This window comes from Alligator sinensis, unplaced genomic scaffold (assembly GCF_000455745.1).
Source record: "Alligator sinensis unplaced genomic scaffold, ASM45574v1 scaffold998_1, whole genome shotgun sequence".
Taxonomy (NCBI): domain Eukaryota; kingdom Metazoa; phylum Chordata; order Crocodylia; family Alligatoridae; genus Alligator; species Alligator sinensis.
Window position 1 is genome coordinate 774309 of NW_005842630.1, and position 21470 is coordinate 795778.

Genomic DNA, 21470 nt, shown 5'->3' on the forward strand with positions numbered 1-21470 from the left:
AGGTCAGCAATAGCAGAAAGCCCTTTCTCTTGGCGTAATGCTGAGCGGATGTACCGACCGTACTGCAGGGACATGGCAAAAAGCAGCGTTACCAGAAGAGAGGGGCAAGCAGAAGCCCTTCCTTCCCAATCACACTATACCATATAGTGATGCTGCAACCAAATTGCATGCGTCATCCATTTAACTTTTCCACAAGCCACTACAATCCCATGGAAGGAGAAGCATCCTATCCAGTGGGATCACTGGAATCACCACATCCAGCAAGTCAGGTATCAAAAGGACACCAAATGCTAGAGAAGTGTTCAGGAGCACTGCCAGACCAAATACCACTTTACTCCTGTTGCCAAAAAAGTGGTTAAAAATTTCAGTGCAAGCTCCATTAAGGGCTCAAGGGCCAGAAACCCATGAACATCATTCTGATTCAGAAGAGGTAAAGCAGAATGTGATAACTGACCATTATACATTTCAATATATTCAAACACTGCCCAACTCATTTACGTCAACAAGCAGGTAGTCATGTCCACAGATTACAACATGTCATGTAAAAGACCAGGTCTTTATTCTGAGTGTTGAGCTCTCATCTCCTCTATTCATATTGTAGCTGATGCTTTCCAGCATTGATGGCTGTCAATGCTGTCCGTAATAGCCAACTTGGGGCTCTTTCAGCAAAATATTAGATGTTTGTAGAGACTGATACCAAGTAGTCTTTGGCGAAATGTTTCACTTGTATCCATTTAAATAAATCAAACTACTTGGAACCAGAACTGTTCCAAAAACTATTCCACAGTGACTTGGATCAACCAGCATGCAGACTAAATCCATCATGTTCCATATCATTATCTGGAACAAGAAAGAAACTCTGCGGAACCAGTCATTGAAGAACAGCTATGCTTCTTGCCTGTCCCTCCAAAGCAACTGGTCCTGGTCACTATCATGGATAGTATACATTGCGAGAAAAGGCACTGCCAAACTAACCCAGACAACATTTGTACAGAAGTATCTGAGACCTTGGCTAATTCAAGGTCTACTATGCCAGGCACTGCATTGGATCACAGCTTGAAACGGGAACTATCCAAGAGGACTTGTATTCCAAAAATACAAATCTGTTATGCAGACACAGTCACATCAAGCCACTAGTGCAGGGATGGGCAAAATGCGGCCTGCGGGCCGGATGCAGCCTGCCAAGCCATTCTATCAGGCCCGAGGGGCCCCTAAAAAAAAATAAAATAAAAAAAATTTAGAAAATTAAATATTTATCTGCCCCTGGCTGCCAGTCATGCAGCCCTCGATGGCTTGCCAAACCCAGTAAGCAGCCCTCCGTCCGAAATAATTGCCAGCCCCTGCACTAGTGACTCAACCAATACCTAAAGGTACCTTTAACAATGGAGAAAGTACAAAGCTCCAGAAGATAGGCAAGCCATGTGGGAAGCTGTTACTTAATTTGCAGAGCACAAAAAGATGCAACTTCAGGGGACAAACAGCTATTTTATTTGGACTCTGTCACCCAGTATTCCTACTGATATCACTCAAATTAAGCACCAAGTGCCCTCTTGTGGCCCAGGGTAGTGACCTCTTAAATTGTTCTTCCCTGCAAGAGCTCCATCATGATACTCTTCTCTCAAGAAAGGTTCATAGACCAGAGGTTCTCAACCACCTGACTGCAGCCCAGTACCAGTCCGCAAAGGGCTGGCTGCCAGGCCACTGGCAGTCACGTGTGGGATTAAAACTAGGCAGCAAGGCAGCCAGCTGTGTGCCCCGTCCCACTTCCACCGACATGGCCGCTGCGACAAGGCACTGCCTGCGCAGTAGGTACCAGAGCCCGCACTAGGCCGGGCAGGACTCTCCAGCCCCACCCATGGCTGGGAGCAGGGGGATGCAGGCGGTGAAGTGCCCAGGGCAGGGAGGCAGCTCCACTGCTTGCTCCTAGGGAAGGCAGTAGAGGCCCTTCTCCCCAGGCAGCCCTAGCTGGGTCCCCCCCAGCCACCGCCTGCACAGCCCCCTCCCCTGCAGGGTCCTCCAGCACCCGCAGCTGCAGTGCCCCAACCCAATCCGATCCTTGCAACCCCCCACCATGTAAAATTTAAATTTAAGTATGTAAACTTAAAATGTTTGCTGGTCCACAGTATTAAAAAAAAAAAAGGTTGGGAACCACTGTGACATTAGGGCTAGAAGGGACCTCATGCGACAATCAGGTCCAGCCCCCTGCCTGAAGGGCAGGAAGTCAGCTAGGATCAGAGGATCCCAGCAAGATACGCATCTAAACATTTCTTAAAAAAAAAAAAGTGTCCAGAGTAGGTGCTTGTGCCACCTCTGGAGGGGGGGGTATTCCAGGCCTTGGGAGCTCAGACAGTAAAGAAGTTTTTCTTTATGTCCAGCCTAAAACGGTCTTGGAGAAGTTTGTGACCGCTGAACTTTGTCATCCCTTGGGGGTGCTCTGGTGAACAGGTGTTCCCCCAGATCCTGATGCACACCCCTGAACCCATGCTTCTCCAGGCTGAAGAGTCCCATGGCTCACAGCCTCTCTTCAGAAGGCCTGTTCTCCTGCCCTCTGATCATCCACATGGCTCTCCTCTGGAAGAACTGGTTGAGAGCCCTGTTCAAAGACTTGACATCAAGCATCTCTGATACCATCATCACTACCTTACCAATAACAGTCTAGCTGCCTGCATAATGGAAAGATGTCTAGGGTACAGATGCTTGGAAATACTGAACTCAAGGAGGGTTGTGCCAAGACCAGTCTCTCCAAAACTTCTAGGACATTTTTATACATGTTGTGTGACACAGCACTGGGCATTTTAATTAGTGAGCTGTGCTAATTAAGAGACCCTGCGCATCACATGCATCAGCACCACCGTGCATCTGCACACTGAGAAAATGGTGGCAGGGCATTTTAAACTATAAAGCTTATAGAACACGTTTTATTTCAAACTGCCTTGCCACCATTTTTTAGCAGGGAGATACAGGGCAACATTGATGCACAAGGCTGCCAGAGCACGTCATTTTCTGTGCTCCAGCAGACTCAATTAATTGAGAGGGGGATTAAATCGAGTCTGCTCCAACGCGCTGGATTTCCAGCGTGGTGGAGCAGGCTCCACGCACATTCATACAAGTTCTTAATGTTTTACTGGAACAGCCTTAAGTCAGCTATTACAGGCAGCACTGACAGCCATCAATCCTGGAAAGCATCAGCTACAGCATGAACAGAGGGGATAATCAAGAGCTCGGCACTCAGAATAAAGACCCGTGAAGAAACATGGACTGTTTTTCAACTGTGCTGCTAAATAACTTTCATTTGGTTTCCCCCATACGATATACTAATGACAAATCAAAGATAACAGTGTCTGAACTTCCATTGCTTTTGTCAGTATCAGGTGGGTAACCATGACCTGATCTGGCATAGTTCCCACTGCATTTTTAAAGCAGACAGAAGGAGGAATCTGTTACCTCCTAGAAGGGAGGGGACTCACCGTCCAGCGACCAGCACATAGATTCTGAATAGCACCTGCCGAAGCCTCCAGAATGGCAGGGGTCTTGCTCTCCTTCAACAATGAGATATATATCCGGACTACTTCTGGCTGGAATAGGAGCTCATACCCTAGGTGCAAGACACAGGAAGTTCTAACAAGTAAGAACTTAAACGCAACCTGAAGCATTAAGAAGAAAACATACAGCCTGTTTAAAAGGTCAAATAGGTTAGACCCAAAGTGTACACACTGGCTCTCCCCACCCTAACAACTAGAAGTTTGAGGAGCTAAAAACAGTTTTTGGAAGCTGCCACTTAGCACTGGATGCTTAAAGCAGCATAGTGCTGTGGCACACCTATGCTTAACTGAGAGTATCTTGGGCAGTCTAATGGGGTAAAAAAAACAAAACAAAAACCAAAACCAAACACTGAAGCACTTTTGTTGCTTACTTTGCAAGGCAGATGGTTAGAATATATGATTACTTATGAGGATGATATTTTATTATCTATTTGATCTCAATGCCCTTTTAAGCCAGGCCTTACACAAGGCCAAAAAGTTGGGTGCGGCGATTATCCTAACAGCCAATCCTTGTGGTATCAGAAGACAGATGACTAAAGCCTTATCACAAGAGAAACAAACCAGTTCAAGCAGCTGTAATGTTTAAAAGCCTTCTCCCTGCCTACAAACTCCCAAAAAACATGTCATCAGCATTCCATGTGCATCCACAACTGTACTAGCTCAGAGCAGGGCTTCAAACCGGATCAGCCAGAATTAAACCAGGTTTTGGCCGTTTCCACTATAGACTGGAAATACTGGCATTGCAGTTACATCCAGGAGGCCCTCCACAGAGCGCTATGCAAGACCAATGCTGCAAAAATGCTTTGCAATGAGCAGTCTCTCAACACACTGTACAGAAGCTGAACTCTTGTGTTCCTTCATGTGGAGTATGCCTAAGGTTGTAGTTATTTGAAAAGATTAAAAAGGCAGAGATTTTTATTTTTAAAAACAAACAATCTATCCACTCCTATTTCTCCATTTGTTTCCCTTTCTTCTTGCTGGAAAGTTGGGCGAGGCACAGGAAAAAAACAAAAAAAAAAAACAAAACACCACACAACTCAGTTTTTAAAATGAGTCCAAACTGCTATGAACCAAAAATAGTCCTTATTCCAATGAAATGAGAGTTAGTTTTCAAATACTAAAATGTTTTACCTTTCCAACCAGCTCTAGGTCATGAAGAACCATGTTCAAATGCTCATTGTTTGTTTTAATGAAGGGCAAAGTGCACATGGTTTTTCTAGTTTCATAAGAGCACAGGATGTTTGCCAAGATGGTGGTTTTTCAGAACAGAAGTTATTTTGTAGTTGTAAACAGCTACTAAACACCTGACGTAAAGGCTATAACTTATCCTCGCCCCATGTCGGGGGTGTGCTTTCAGTTACATTTCCAAGTGCTTCACTACCCTTAGTTTAAAATCACCCTCAAAATCTCTTTAAGGTGGGGAACTAAAATCTGGTAAGGGCATAGAGCAAGGCAAAAAGGCAAAGCGAGGTGCCCAAAATTAAAAGACTACTATGGTATCAGAGTTAAAAAGTTTTGGGCTTCTGCCCACACCACAACAGCATCCTTACCCTTAAACCAAATGGATATCCTCATCATCAGCAATATTTTAATCTTATTGTATCAGTGCCTCCATCAAGGAAGCCTTGCATTATTTGGTCTATGTTAAGCTCTCCAAAAATTGAAGAGGAGTGGAGCATAGAACAAGTGCACTACAGAATTGTACCTTTTGCAGGCGTTGTTCTTTTGGGAAAGTCCACTGTATCAGCACCAGGATCTTCTGGAGGTTTTTTGCCTTCAAAAAACAAACAAGACTTTAATATACATCCCATCCTCCCTTCCCGCCACCCCTCCTCTTAACTCTCCCTCTTCAATCCAACCCAATGACTCAGACATTACATTTGCTTCAGAGAACACACCCCCAAAAAAGATAAAAACGTAACACTGAGCTACCAGCTTCTCCCTGTGGGAAGTGCTATGGGGAATGAGCATGGACCTCTTCTTCAGCTAATATGGGAGCATGCATGTCTAGCAAGATAGGGAAGAGGAAAGAGCTAAGAGTACCCAACGAACCAAGGGAAAAAGTGGGGAGGGGAGAAAAAAAATCCAAGGCAGACTCACCTCTGGAGAACCACTCGTCTATTGGTGAAGCGGAGAGAGGGACAGGAGAGAGAAGAGGCAGAAGAGAAGAGATGCCGACAGGATCACAGATGGTTTGGCAGAAAAGCGGGTGGGGGAAGGGGGAAAAAAAAGGGACATGGAAAAGGCCTGGAGTTAGTGGAGATGTACTCATCACCACGCAAAGCAATCTAAACCCACCATGCAGGGCGTTAGGCCCTGTAAGCAAGAGGCTGGAGATGCACACAATGCACAGCTGCTGCTGTTACCAGAGGTTTCTCAAAAAAAAGCAGTGATTTTAGCCCTCTAGCAGATTAGTTAACATCAGAGCAAGACAGCTGGAAGCTTCACTCCTCCTCCCACCCTCCCCAACTAAGGCAAGCTTCAAGATCCTTGACATACCTTTGCCTTTCTTGGTACCAAAGCAGCTGGCAGCATGGGGCCCAGCATTATTGGTTGGGTTGAGGGGAGTCTCCTGATAACGCTCAGCGTGTGGGATCTCATGATGGACTTGGTATGATAAGTTCCGGAGCAGACAGACACAGTTCTCCACCAGCTATGAATGGAGGGAGGTGCTTTCAGTGAGAAAAGCTTGCCCTACACCCACCCTAACCTCTTCAGAGCAGTGATTAGGATTGTGACTTCAGAGTACCAACTGAGCCAGGAAGAGGCTGAAATAGCTCAGTTCAGGGCAGCCTCTTCCCCAGGCTTCAGGTCACAGACCCAGAGACATCTCTTTCAAAACCCTAGAACTGCACCTCCACTGCTTGGCTCAGTTTAGTGGCCAGCAGTCAAACACAAAGGACACTGTAGCTTCCAAATCATGGACTCGCATTTGGATTCCATTAGTTCATAGAACACTTTGCTTCCAAGCACACAAAAAAAAGCCAACCCAGACTTCAAACCCTCTTGGAGCTCAATTTAATGGCATGCCCCACCCCCCTTAGTGCATCATATGGCTTTGCATTCCCTTTCCCCTCCAGCTTTGAAAATAATCTATGCTGGCACAGTGGGAGTAGTCACAACTATGAAAGAAAACATGCAGATGGGTCAAATCTATTTCTGATCCTACTGGCACACTGGGAGGCCCCGAACAAGAGCAGAGGTGCCCCAGTCCAGACTAATTAGCACACCGTTGCTCCTCTCTCCACACCATTACCTTGCTGTCAGAATCTTTCTGGCCAACCTCTGACTGGACAATGTATATCAAGGCATCCACCAACCCATCACACTCGCGCAGTTTCCGACGAGCCTCACTCCGCTCAGAACTCACATTTCTGGGAAGGAAGATTTGGATGGGGTGTGAGAAGACTGTGGTGGCAGCACCTTATTGAGTTTGAGAAAGCTGGAGGGCAAGCCAACCCACATTCCCACTTCTCACAGCAATGACCAGTCAGGGGGAAGGGAAGGGAGTGAAGGAACAACTGTACATGGAAATAGAGTTAGGTGCCCTCTTACCACCTGCTCTGCTCCAGAGGCCCAGCCTCAATACAACCACAAAGTTCAACCTCCGGTCATCCAGACACTAAACCTCCCCTGAAATATCTGTATCCTAATTCTAGGAACCCCATTCCTAAAAGAGCTGCCATAAAACAGCAGCAACCCTCCTCTCCCCACAATGCACATCAGCTCAGAAGCCACTTCCCTCATACCTAAGGCAGCCAGCAGTGTTGGTGAGCACCGACTCCCACTGCATGTGGCGGGGTTTAGAGTCTTCATTGGGCTCCCTCTCCCAGCCAGAGCGCGGGATGATGACCTCATCAGTTAGAGCATGCAGCGCATGGTCTACAATAGCCATCTTTATCGAGTCATGGGAGGAGAGATTCCACAATGTTCCTGCAACATGGCGCACATACTTAGGACCATAGCACTCCAAAAATAACCCCTCCCCTTCCACCACTTCCTCTGCCCAGTCAACCCATCACCCATGTTCTCCATTACCTGTGATGACCTCTGTGAGGTCCATGTCATGGGCCTTGCGCAACAGCCTCACCAGGGCAGGGACACCATCACAGTTCTTGATGGCTATCTTGTTGTCCTGATCTTTGCCAAAGGATATGTTTTTCAGGGCCCCACAGGCCCCATAGTGCACCTCTTTCTTGGGGTGGTCCAGCAGCCCCACCAGCACAGGTATCCCCTTCAGCTTACGCACCTCTGTCTTCACCTTGTCGTTACGGTAGCAGAGGTGCTGCAGGTAGGCTGCTGCATTGGACTTTACTGCATCCAGCCGAAAACTCAGCATAGCTATCACCTCAGGCAGCTCTGGCTGGCGCCAATTGGCAGGTGGTGGGCCTCCCTTCCGCAGACTGTCCAGGCTTGCCAGACTACCCCGTTCGTGCTGTGCCAGGGGGGCCCAGTAGTACTGGTCAGGGGCCACATCATCCACCAGCATATCCTCATAACTCCTACACAGGGGAAAGAATGGACAATTAGTGCAGGGACCAAGACCACCACCTCCATAAAAGAGCACAGGGCTACAACTCCAACTTCTAATACAAAAAAAAAAGCTGAACCAGAGTGAGCTGAATTTGGAGGCGAAGATTTTCCAGGGCTGTCTGCACTCTGTAAACCCAAGTCCCTCTCTTCCAGAAGGAAAATGTTTTACATGCCCTTTTTAGTTCCTGGCTTCCACAAGCAAAAATTACTTAGGGAAGAAAAGGGGACCACAGCCGAGGATCCGAAAAGCCTACACTTGTCTACTGAGAGTCAGACTGACCAAGATATACAGTCTCCTTCTCCTCATAGTCTGTATTTCAATACAGGGTAGAGCAGCTTCCTTTGCCTGGGTAGAGGAAAACGTATGAATAAGATGCACTGTCCAGGGCAATAGTAGCTATTTCTTGCCCATCCCTCCCAAACCCCACTTTTTACTTCGTTAAATAAAAGACTGCAACCTCTTGGGGGTAGAGTTTATTGAACTGTGTGTATTGCACATGGCCTGCCGGGATCCGGATCTCACTTAGGGCTTCTACAGCTTCTCTATCAATAAGCAGGATCCAGAAGCAATGACTAGGGGTCATCTTAACTTATAGTAAGACAAAGCAATTTTTGCAAGCATTTCCTGTCAGCCCCACCCCTTGCCACCAATTGGCAGAGGGGCATATATGGTATAGTTTAATAGCAAATTCCGCAGAAAATAAATCATATAGTTTATCTTATTATTATAAATCTAAATTTAAAATGTATTAATATACATAATAGGAGTTGTAACATATCATTATGTAGCATTCTACAAAAAAAGTTTACAAATACTAATTAATGCTAACCTCAAAACAAAATGTTTTCACTTCACTGATTGGTGTCTCCACTTAGTCTGCTAGTGGCATAGTCTAATCATGTTATCAGTCTTTGTATTTCAATAAGCATTGGGACATTCTAAAACAGCACATTATACGAAATGGGTTTTTTTTAAGTTGATTTCATGAGAAATCACGGCCAATGAAATATTTCCTTGCAACTGCAGACAACGCTGTTTTCTACGATTTCTGTGGAAAACCATGAATTAAGTAGACCCCCTAGAAATGACTCATTTAAAGGAAAAAAAAAAAAAAAAAAGCACTTTTGTAAGTAGTTCCCTGCTCTTGCCACTAGAGGGCATGTTAATGCCAAAAGTCTAATCCAAAGAAATTAGGGGGAAAATGATCTACTAGGTTGGGTAAACCTACCTCCTTCACCTCAGGGACAGATTGCTCCTAATAAGTATTCTCTAGAGCTTAAGCCAGGTTTTAAGTGTTTCATGTAAAAACCATTATGTAGTAGTTAGATGGGTACAGTTCAACAGCAGGATCAGATTTTAAGGGCACCCAGTTTATAAAGGGCACAAATTCCAATCTTGACACTGCATCTGGACATTTGATCCATCCTTTTGCCACGGCTTACTGCACAATGACAATCAGACACACCAACAAGCACAACTTGCCAGCACCTTTTTATTTGAGAATACTTGAATGCAGATTAGTTTTCCTCAAACTTTTTTGAACTCTCTGCCCTGCCAACTGGTAGAAGATATTTGCAAAAGCAAAATGGCTCTCTGAACTAAGTGGAACTCAAATCTTAGATGCTACTGTTCTACAAGTAAGATTGCATTGCTACTGTTCTACAAGTAAGATTGCATTGCCACATAGGAACTGCCAAGGGAAAAGACTCTCAGAAACATTTAATGATCTTGCAGTCATCACCTTAGCCTGCGAATCAGGAAAAGATGGCATTTCCCATTTGAACCACCTTGGGCAAGTTGCTCCATCTCTAAGCTAGTCTCATCTGTGAAGCGGGGACAAGTGCATCCAACTGTATGTAGTACTTGGCACAGACATCTCATTTTTGGCTGGCATTTCTAAGTAAATGACAAACTTAACATCACTCCTGCTAGAGAGACATGAGGCAGCAGGATGTGTAAGTGGCAAAATCCATGTGAAGGTGTCAATTCAGTCCCTACAGTTTTGTAGCTATATTTACACTTCCAAAAAGGGCCGGGGAGGAGGCACGGCAGGCAGGGGAGGAGAATCAAGACAAGAGGAAAAAGCAAAACAAAACAAGAGTTTGGTCGCCCAAACAGTCCTCCTCCTTGACAGAGTAATTTTTTTTTTTTAATTTAAAGCAGACAAGCAAATAGAGAACATGCTTTTATTGTGTATTGCATTATTTTATATTAAACAAGGAAAGCTGAACTAAGATGCTGCTTGAAACACCTTGCACCTGGAATATCCATACAGTACAGCTTCCATCACACAATTGCATTACCAGGGCTACATTCATAACTCCAAAGGATACCAAACTCTGGTTCAGCTTTACCTAGAAGAGTATTTGTGGCTAAAGCAGCAGGGACCAATTTTTTTGGCAGGTGTGCCATAAAAATCAGCCCCACACTCTCCAAGTATCACTGAGTCCTTCCCCTGCTCAACTGACTGCTCTGATCTGCTGCTTTGCTTTTGACTTCCTGCTCTATGCTCTCTACCCAATCTGCTACTCTTTTCTACTCCCTGCCCTGCCTGTCCTTTCCCCACTCTGTCATGCGTCACCCACAAAGCCTGTCAGTGCCACTTGTGGCAGGCATACCATAGGTTGGCCACTCCTGGGTTAAATCATATAGTGCTTCTTTGCATCTGACCTCAAGTGCACAAATTTCAATCTTGGGAGCAGAAGCAACTGTACAAATTCTGGCAGCAGGAACTCCTTTACTACTCAAAAGGAATTTTATCCCAAAATTAACACTCTGGTCTAGCTCCGAGTACATTCCATAATCAATAACATTCCTCAAGATATACTGATTAAATGCTCTTAAGCTGTTACAGCTATGCCTATTGCACTGTCTCATTCCATTAAAGCTTGTGGTTACATATGGATCTTTTACAGCCAGAGGATAGGTCAGGGTCCAACCAGAGGTGCAGACCAAAATCACCTATGTGTTCCTGTTGGAGTGGCTAGTCAGAGATCTGAAAGCTATTCTGCTGGAGCCAAGGTTGATTTTATGGCTTTAATAACTTAAGAGTGACTCAAGATGCATGTCAATCCTGTGATCTGCAACCAGTGACCATGGGGCCTCAATACTTCTTTAGCCTTACATGTTATAGGCGCGCGCGCACACACACACACAAGCAGCAACAATGCAGATGGCCAACATGCTAGCACCACAAGATTTGATCCAAATAGCAAGGCATGCTACATAACTTTTGGCAAGAGACTCCGTCAATAGAATTTACAGACTCCAGATCAACTGAGTCTTAAGCATTCTGGATAATACCACTTTCAAATTACTTTTGCTACAAGGAAAGCTCAACTTGTTTCATAATCAGGTCTATTAGTCAGACTCAAGACAGCCCAAGTACTTCCACTGAAACAAGAAAAAAAACGTTTACAGTGATTATGTCTCATTCTGTTGCACTTGAAGTTTTGTGAATGCTTAGTAAGTTGCTATAACACATATCAAATGGATCCATGTCCTTCATACTGATTACAGCCAGTGGAGATAGTAGGGAGATTCTTAAACTTTGAAGGAAGGCAAACTGCCAAACACACAAATAAGTTAGGCCATTGCTCAACACAAATGTCTCAGGGGATATTAATCATGCCAGTTAGCCCCTAAAAATAGGAGGTTAAAGACAGGATGGAAATTGAGAAAGTGGTGATAAGTCAACTCCAACAATGCTTGGATTCCACATATTTCTGTGATGCTTATCAGTCTGTACATAGACCAAAGCACACTCATGGGACTGTGAACTAGAGTACAAGGGAAGTGCAGCCGTGCAAATTCTACAGACAGTTTGTCATTTCAGTGATCACAGACTGCCACTGAACATCATCTGCAGGCTTAAAAAGTGATGAACAGAATGACACTTGATAAGATCACACCAACAGAGCCTGAGAGACTGGGCTGGGGGACTGCTTGATCCTTCTCTCCCAGCGTACCCCACCAGCACTCTGTTCTCCTGGCTGTTCTGCATAAGCATAAAGCCAGCAGAGACAGAACCTTTGAGGAGCTGCAGCATCCTTATACTTTGCTTCATCTTGCCACTAAGCCCAAGTCTGTGAACCATCCATAACTCACTGGGGGGGAAGAAGAGGAGGAAGACAGACACACCATGCACACACACAGGACCACTGTTGTTCAGCTAAGAGTTCTTCTAAGATGCTGGGGCCCCAAGGATCTCAGACTAGGTTAAAAATCAAGGAGAGAGACACCTGCCCAGCCTGGACTGGCTCTCTCACACACACACACACACACACACACACACACACACACACACACACACACACACACACACACACACGTTGCATGTTTGAGCCCTCTGTGTTGCCAGGGTTCCACTTTGAATTCACAATTCATTCCCTTTAACAGGCCAAGTCAAAAAACTGTGCAGGTCTCAACTCCGTGAAATTCTACATTCAGTTAAACTGTTAAGCAAGAAGGGACAAAGATCTTAAATCCCCTTCCTCAAAATAGCAGCTTAGTTTGCTCTTAGGTAGTGTAACACTATTTTAGCAGTTTACCTGGGACACTAAGTCTCAAGTCATGAAAGACGCACCACTACATATTTTTCCAGTATCTGGTAGGCTGCTCCTCCCATCAAGTAATCACTCTGCTAATCAACTAGAGAAATGATTGACCCACCCAAGTTAAAAAGCCCTGCTGTCTTTAAACAGGTTTGACAGCTTCCCATCCTGCCACAAAGTACTTCAAGGGGCTGTATCCCTCTGGTAGTTTGTGGGATACACCTACCTAGTGACCAATCCTCATTCAGCTTAAGCCTCCCCTGAAAGTCTATTTCTACAGGCACATCCTGCATCTCCAGTTCAGTGGCAGTTGAAAGTTGAAGACAATGCCACTTCAAGATGAGGCCCATGTCTTTGCATAACCACAAAAAGAACAGCAGTTATGGTGTCATTATAAAGTAGGATGAGTCATAATGTAAACTTTGCCATAAATACTTTGTTCCACCCAATTGGCTGGCTGTTACAAAAGTAGAGTGCCCTACCAGTTTGGACAGACAAGGTTCCTTGGGTGAATTTGATATCTTTTATTAGACCAACCCAAATAGTTGGAGAATAGTTATTAAGCAAGCTTTCGAGTTCAAAAACCCTTCGTCAGGCTAAGGAAGTTTCAGCAGTTGGTGTGTGCTCTTCCTGGATGGAATGAAAAGTAAAGAAGCCAGCGGCTGGGCTGGGCTGGGGAGTCAGTTGCCAGGCAGATTATAATGTATCAAAAACCCAATGTCTATGTTTAGTCCATGATCTCTAGTATCCAGGAGGTTGATGAAATGGAGCTCATAGGCTAGCCTCTGGGAAGTGTTGTGTAAGTTTCCCTTGAGGATCAGGACTGAGAGAAGTAGAGAGAGTGGCCCTCCTGTGAGAAATGTGCCCCCACCGGTAATTGGGTATTTCTGTCTTTGATAGATTTCCGGTGTGCGTTCATTCTGGTGCGCAGTTGTTGTTTGGTCTCTCCTACCAGTTTGGAGGAACTATCAGACAGTTAGTACCAAAGAGAACAACCAAGGGGCCCTGAGACTCAGAGCATGCAACAGTCCTTTCTTTAAAAGGACTGAACATAAGGGTACGGAGGCAAGCAATGGGAGGGTAATGTTTAGAATGAAAAACCCACTGAGCTCTCCTGTGCTACTGCAGGAAGGCAAGTTCAATGAATGTATAATTTTACTACCAATTAAAACACTCACAGCTACAATTAGAGTCAGGCATGTCTCAGCAGGTGCAGAAGAGCCACCCCAACACACACACATCACCCTTTGAATCAGCCACCATTGGGCACCAAAGGCAGAGATAGAAGGATAACCAGAAGACCTGTTTCAAGCATGCCAAGTGTGACATAGATACCTGAGTCGTCGCCGGGGATCCGAGGGTGTCCCTGCCCGTCTAGCTGTGCCATAATCTGACATCAGACCATAATCCATGTCATCATAGCCAACACTGCGCTGGTCATCTTCTAGCCCATAAGGCTCTGCATGGAAGCGGTTAAGGTCCATGTTGCTCCCCCCTACTCGCACCTGTGGGTGGGGACCATAGACTTCCTGCCGGCTAGGGGCCCGGTAACCATCCATGGAGGGACGGTAACGTTCATCAATTCGAGTCACACGGGACAGACTGCCATAGTTGTGATCACTGCCAGGGTAGCCATCATCATAAGGGCGGCTGTAGCCATCTGGGTAGTGGTAGTTGCGAGGGAGTGTGGCAGTGCCAGCCTGGCTTATGTAGCTGCCAGGTCCACTGCTGCCATTTTTACGGAAGTTCCTGTCCATTGTCTGGACGTAGTTATTGGTAACAGGAGAACCCTCCAGAGGTAACCCATCTGGCCCAACAGGAACCTGCTGTACTGTCCTTGTGGTCACAGTCTTCACTACTTTCTTTACCTGGAGACATGGTCAACACAATGTTCTCAAATTATGATAGCATCCTGCTGATCCTCATCATTCCCAAACTATGCACCCCCTGCCATCCTAGTCCCAGGCTCCCTCAACATTTCCTCCAATCCAGGGGTGGGCAAGTCTTTCCTAATATCCAACCTAAACTTCGCTTGCTACAACTTGAGACCATTGTTCCTTGTTCTGTCATCCGTCACCCCAGAGAACACTCTATCCTCTTTGGAACTACCCTTCAGGTAGTTAAAAGGTTACTATCAACCCCCCTCCCCCCAGTCTTCTCTTCTGCAGACCCAGTTCCCTCAGCCTCTCCTCAGAAGTCATGTGCCCCAGCTCCCAAACCATTTTCACTACCCTCTGCTGGACTCTCCCAAACTTAACTCATCGGGGGGGGCGGGCGCAACTGGACACAGTACTCCAGGTGTGGCCTCACCAGTACAGAATATAGTGAAATAATCACTTCCCTCAGTCTGCGGGCAACAATCCAACTAATAGCCCAGTATGTCATTAGCCTTCTTAGAAAGAAGGGCACACTGCTGACTCATATGCAGCTTATTGTCCACTGTAACCCCCACATCCTTTTCTATAAAGCTGACACCTAGCCAGTCAGCCCCAAGCCTGTTCCAGGGAAGAATCTGATGCACTGCTAAGTGCAGGACTTTGCACTTGTGCTTGTTGAACCTCATGAGATTTCTTCTGGCCTAATCCTCCAATTTGTCTAGGTCACTCTGAACGCTAACCCTAACCTCCAGCACATCTACTACACCTCCCAGCTTGGTGTCATCTGTGAACTTGTCTTCCAAATCCGCAAATTTGTTCTGCTTTTTGTTTGAGTAGTACATACAGGGGCAACTGCATTAGAGGGGGATGTGCACATGTGGCAGGTTGCCTGCACGGTCCCAGGAGCTGGGCAGAGGTGGCAGGGGGCAGGGGTGGCGTGCAGAGCTCACCTGGACAATGCAGTGCAGTCCGCCCCCACCCGCCCCGACCTTCATCCAGCCTGTGGATGGGGCTGAGCCAGATGGGGCCAAGCCCTAACCACTGCCACTCATGGCAGGCTATGCCATGCTCCTGCCTGCACCAGTCCAACAGCACCACCCCAACCCTGGCCCCACCCAACATGCAGCAGCCCTGTTGGGAAGGTGTGCTGCAGCTGCCCAACTACTGCATGGCTCTCCCCACCTCCAGTGGCAACTCCTCCTGCCTCTACTGCGTGACTCCAGGCAGCAGGTTACACAGGGAAGGTGTGGGGACATGTGCTGGGCACCACACACCCAGCTACTGGGGAAGCTGCAGCCACGCAGTTCCTGCCCCAACATGCAGGGCTCCAGCTCCTGGCCGCTTTCCACCCACTCCCTCCACCCAGAGCAGTGAACAGCCATCTGCAGACAGGTGGAGTGGGTGGAAGGCAGCCAGGAGCTGGAGCCCTGCATGCTGGGGCAGAAGCCACCTGGCTGAGGCTTCCCCACAACCCTCCTGGCCTGGCCGGACATGTGGTGCCCGGCGCACATCCCCACACTACCTGGAGCAGTGCAGCAATGCCAGGAAGAGCCATTGGAGGCTGGGAGAGCCAAGCAGTATCCAGGCAGCTGCAGCCAAACTGGGAGCAGTCGCACCAGGAAGCTGCCAGGACCAGGGCAGGTAGGAACGTAGCACAGGCTGCCCCAGGCAGGAGCGGGAGGGTCTTGGTCCCATGAGAAGCACAGTGTGGGGAGCCATGGGCCAAATACAGTCAACTAATGGATGCCCACCTGCAGGCCAGATCCAATAAGTTGGCCTCCAAGCTGTATTTTGCCCACCCATGCTCCAAATCTCAGCTTCCTGGCCTCATGCCCAGTTTCAGTTGCTATCACCAGAGAAGAACAAAGAGAGCTTAGAGTACAAGCCCCCTCCCCTCACCAATATGTGCGTGCATGCACACACACTTTTAGGAGAACAAACAAATCGCCAAAAAAGCAAGTGTCTTCCAACACACTCAATATCATCCTGCCTCATTCCTCACCGTGGTTTCTGTGCGCCGGGTAGTCCCATCATCCGATGTTTCCACAGAGACAACCGACATGGCACCCTCTGGGTCCTCTTCCATGGTATAAGTCTCCTCCACGATCTGGCCTGGGTCCTGCATCCTTGGGATAGTGCTGTATAAGAGATGGCTGTGGTCCTATGGCAAGAGGGAAAGATGGATCAGCTCAGCCCAGATGAAACAACTCTACCTCCCACACAGACACCAGAGGAGACCTAGCTCTTGTACCCAGGCCATACAGGTCAGGAAAGTGGAAAAAGCTCTCTTTCCCCACACAAGCTGCCCAAACATGCAAGCAACTTATTGCCATTTGTTCCTATCTCCTGGAAAGGGAGGAAAGCACCTATAATTTTTATGCCCTTGGGTGCTGGAGGAACCCATTCTTCTATGCAAGCCACTCAGCTTAGAAGCTTTTTAAAACCCAACCCTCATCTCCACAGGCCATACTCCTTACAAGTAACGTGAAATGACTATACAGGATGAGACGTTATGGGGAGGGGGCCAAGACAGGGCTTTTTGCTGAATGGAGGGGTTGTCTCCTCAGTGCCAAAATCTGCAATCATGAAGGAAAGCAAGCACACACACAAAAAAAAAAAAAAGAGAAGAAAGAATATGCAAAACAGGTAGTGGGAGAACCTTGCACCCACCACCTCACTAGGGTTGTCCCTGTCCCTTCTGGAGGGGAAGTGCCACAGGAACCCTGAACACAGATTTTACTATTATCCAAGAGCAAATAATACCTTCCCACATCATTCCTTTACCTGGGGTCCGTTAAGTTTCAGATCTGGAAATTTCTGCCTCTCCAGGTCAGCATCGCCCAGGAAGCGGCCGTTCTGAAACACAAGTTGTAACAGCATGCCCATGAAGCTAGCTACACCATTATCCTGCTGCCCAAGTAAGATAGGTCAGATGCCCCCATGGCAAAGGCTACTCAAGTTTCGAATGCCCTTCTCACCCTAGTCAGGCCCAAATGTTGCAGGAGCTAGTTGCAAGGCCCTAGAAGTGTGGCGGCATCGATTCCAAGGAGATTCCACATACCCTACGCTCTTACTCCCTTACGTAAAGGGAGCAAGTGCCCTCGAGGTATGTACTGAACAGCCATGCCAAAGATGGATCCATTCCTCAGGATTTTTACATCTTTCTTTGATGTGGGAGCCATAGGTCATAAGAAATTTCAGCATCTCAGAATTAGAGGGAACGCCATGAATAGTGTCAAGCAGCAGACCACTGTACTATGGGTTCTCGCTCCTTCTGATGACTCGGAAGCTAAACTTTACTCCCATGTATTCCCTGCAAAACTCTTACCCTCAAACAGCGCCTCAAAATTTTCTCAAGTAGAACTAGTATCCACAGCCAGAGCCAAACTCCACCCTGCAAACAGCATGCCTCCTGCCATTGTAATCTGGCCACTGAGGGGGCACAAAGGGTCTTGAGTTTAAGATAGCCAAAAAGCAGAGTGGGAAACAGAACCAGAGTCACTTTAGCAGAAAGTACATTTAAAACCGTGTAAACATAAAACTAGTTCTCCTCCGCTTCCTTTGGCATTTGCCCTGTCCCAGCCACCTATCCAGTGGTTCAAATGCTAACCCAGGACTCCAGGAGCCTGCCTAGTTATCAGACATTGTAGGAGAGCAGGGAATTAAACCCATGTCTCTGGAACTCTGGGTCTCAGTTCTTGACCTACAAAATAAAGAGGTGCAGCCCTGTCTCTTACAGGCATGAAAAGAACATATACAAATCAAAGTGCCGAGGTGCTCAGATATCACCAGGATGTGGCCAAAGTGCCTCAGACTATGCCAAGTCTGGTCAGACTGGGGTCTAGCTAAGCTTCTGCGCAGGGCTGCTCACAGCTATCCATGTTCTTATGTGTGGCTTTGAACTCTTCCTACCATAACAGTGCACACAATGAAATTCAGGTGTCACTGCCAGGTTACAAGGCCAGAACACCAAGGGCAAGAACAGAAGTAGCATTTAAAGCACTTAAAATGCCTCTGAAATACTTTAAAAAAAAAAAAAAAAGTCAAGTGGACAGCTGTAAGTACCCTACAAAGCACTCCAGAAGTGGCAGAAGTGCTCCAAAAATAATCCTAAAGAGAATGGATAGTATTTATGAGCATTTCAAAGTGAAGCTATTCTAGGTACATATGCACAGGGGAGGACTCAGTCCTCTGAGCTCCCCAACTGCCCTCCCTCCTTCTCCCCCATACACACATTTCTGTCCAGGATTGCATCTCTACCTAATCTGCTTTAGGAGTCTCCAGTATCACAGAGATCAACCAGTACCTTCCTATCTAATTGATCATTCTCTTACTGTACACCAGTCCTCCTATGACCAGATGCCCTATGGGGTCTTTTACACAACAAAAAAATCCTTCAGATCTGCAGTGCAAATGACAAGTTACAACAGGTACTCGTATCAGTTAGCTGGGGAAACAGCTGCTCTGTAAAGCAAGCTGGGAGGGGCGAGGAGTGCCCCTTCACTACAGGCCAACTCTCCTGGGAGCCAAGAGAGTCTCCAGTGTCCATTACTGTCCACAAGGAGGCAGAGAAGAGGGCTCTGAAGTCCAGCATGCCCACCTCTCTTGAGGGGGTTTTACCTGATGCCGACGGGTGAGGGTACCGTTGGCCATCGTCTGGCTGGCATCATGTGGGGAGACCCGGACGCGCTCCAGCTGTGCTGAGACATGACGCCGCTCCTCCTCCAGCGCCCGGGTCAGCTTCTCAAACTGTGCCTCCTGCTCCTTGACAGAGGCCAGGATGCTGGCAGTCGACTCCACTTCTGAGTCGTCCATGATGAGGACCCCACACAGGGGGTGGGCGTAGGGCACAGGGTACGTGTGTGTGAGGGAAACTGGTGTCAATCAGAGGGGAAGAAAAAACAAGAGGGGAAGTACCCCTCACTTCACCACACAGTTAGGGCCAAGGAGGGAAGGGGAAGAAAGGAAAGAAGGAAGGAAGGAGAAGATATCAGTGGTCAGGAGACAGATTCCGAAAGATCAGATTATTTTAGCACTGAAAGAATAAGCGTCAATTCTGCCCCAACCTAGCACAACCCCAGAGATAAGAGCCACTGGCCTGATGCAGCTGGCCTGCATGGCAGAGGCATCCTCCCCACTGCAAGGGGGCTCCCCCCTGATCCAAGCTTCAAAATGGGCCCCTAGGGATGAGATCTTTGATGGAACTGATGGATCGGTCTTCCCCACCTTGAAGAAGCAACAATCCCAAGAGAGGCAATCCCCACCCAATATGCCCAAGATCTCCTGTACAACCTTACAGAGTCCCTTTAGCTTCCCCTACAGGGATCACCTGAAGGATAAGGGCATTCTCTCAAGCTCCTTCAGGCTGCAGAAACTCTTGACAAGACAGTCAGCAAGGCAAGTACAATTGTCACTAAGAGAAAGCCCATTCCACCAGAGAACTGACTGGCTTACAGAAGCCAGACAGTAATAGCTGCATCTTTATGGGCTTGCAGTTGTTGGAGAGCTAGTGTTCCCAACATGAAGAGTCATTCATTCTCCCATTCCCTGCCCTGGCTACCTCCCTACAAAAGGTGTGGCCCTGGATCTTCAGGAAGGATGGGAGACAAAAGATCATTTTGGCTTGAGGAGACTATCCAGAATCCCCACAGCCACCCTTACTTACTGATGTTTCTATTTTCTACCCTAATGGGGAAGTAAATCCTCATGCTAGAGAAGCAAATGCTCCTAGCAAGAGCATAGTGTAGTTCCAAGCAGCAAAGGACAATCCTGACCTTGAAAGTAGTACATGGAAGCTCTCTTCAGGCTTCTTTTTCTGAAAGGGAGCCTCCAGAGACAGCACTGCTTAAAAACTGACTCCCAGAGTACAAATGGGAAAGGCCACAAATGCAACTCCCCTCTTCTATCTCTTAACAACCCTGGGGAAATGGAAGTCAAATAGAGCAGTGACAAGATCTTTCATCAGCCAGAGCTGCTCAAGGAACTAGGGTGGAAAGTATTTTAATAGGCACCCAATCAGACCGGCTCCTGCACCATTCTTTGTACTCTGCGATACAGCCAGACAATTCCCTGGGCACTCGGACTAGGATAACATTATCCATTCCCATTGCATTCAGTCCTAGATGCAATCATTCCCCAATAGGAAGAAGCAATGAAGCAGGGGCCCCCGTAGGGGAAATGCAGTCTGTTACACTGCCCCTGGGATTCACTTTCAGTTCCTCCTTGGGCACCCATCCCAACTCCATAAAGTTTATGACTGGAATTTGAACCTTCTGAACCCACAATGCTCCTTTGGACCTGTACAACTGGTCTTTCATCTCACATCCCAAAAGGCAGAACATCCTCTTGCCTCACCTGCTGTTCTTGCAGAGAATTACAAGTAGTTAAAAAAGGAAAGAAAGATTAAAAAGGGAAAAATCACAAACATTAAATGTAAAAAAAATAATTTCCATACACACCTGTTAAAGAAGAGTTGATCTGATTGACTAAGGCACAGTGCAGCCACGTCTAGATGCAAAGAATCATGGGAGAAGCAGCCCGGCCACCACCAGTGAAGCAGCAGGAAGGAAGAGTGCTGTAGAGATAGTGGGAAGGGAAAGGGGGTAAAGAAAAAAAAAAATAGTGACTAAAAAAAGGAAAGGAGGGATGGGACGGGACAGGCAATATAGAATGGGTCAGGATTTGACACTGCTGGGGAATTATGGGAGATGACTCTGAGCCATTCCATGGCTTTTCAGCATTGTTTCCACCAATCCCCCACATCATCTCCAAAGGATGTGGATGGTCTTGGTACAAAAGAATGACTCCAAGTAGAAGCTCATTTGCACTGGTTTTGCATATACACTGAAAAATCAACCCCTCTCCTGCAAAAATCACTTGAACTAGCCCCTGTTCCTGCTCCCCAGTTCTAGAGCTTGCCAGCCTCCATTACAGCCATCCATAAAGCCCCTCACACAGCCATCCA

General features: G+C 47.0%; 1 protein-coding gene across 1 annotated transcript in view; it reads right to left on the reverse strand.

Annotated features, from left to right (window-relative positions):
* CTNND1 (catenin delta 1) overlaps window positions 1-21470 on the reverse strand; it is a 49504-nt gene that overhangs the window by 5140 nt on the left and 22894 nt on the right. Inside the window, 13 exon segments of the mRNA XM_025215202.1 lie at window positions 1-62; window positions 3468-3595; window positions 5248-5316; window positions 5643-5660; window positions 6042-6195; window positions 6799-6916; window positions 7292-7475; window positions 7581-8044; window positions 13965-14497; window positions 16509-16667; window positions 17291-17362; window positions 19127-19380; window positions 20965-21080. Coding sequence (XP_025070987.1) covers window positions 1-62; window positions 3468-3595; window positions 5248-5316; window positions 5643-5660; window positions 6042-6195; window positions 6799-6916; window positions 7292-7475; window positions 7581-8044; window positions 13965-14497; window positions 16509-16667; window positions 17291-17362; window positions 19127-19321 — 2156 coding nt within the window. The 5' untranslated portion in view covers window positions 19322-19380; window positions 20965-21080.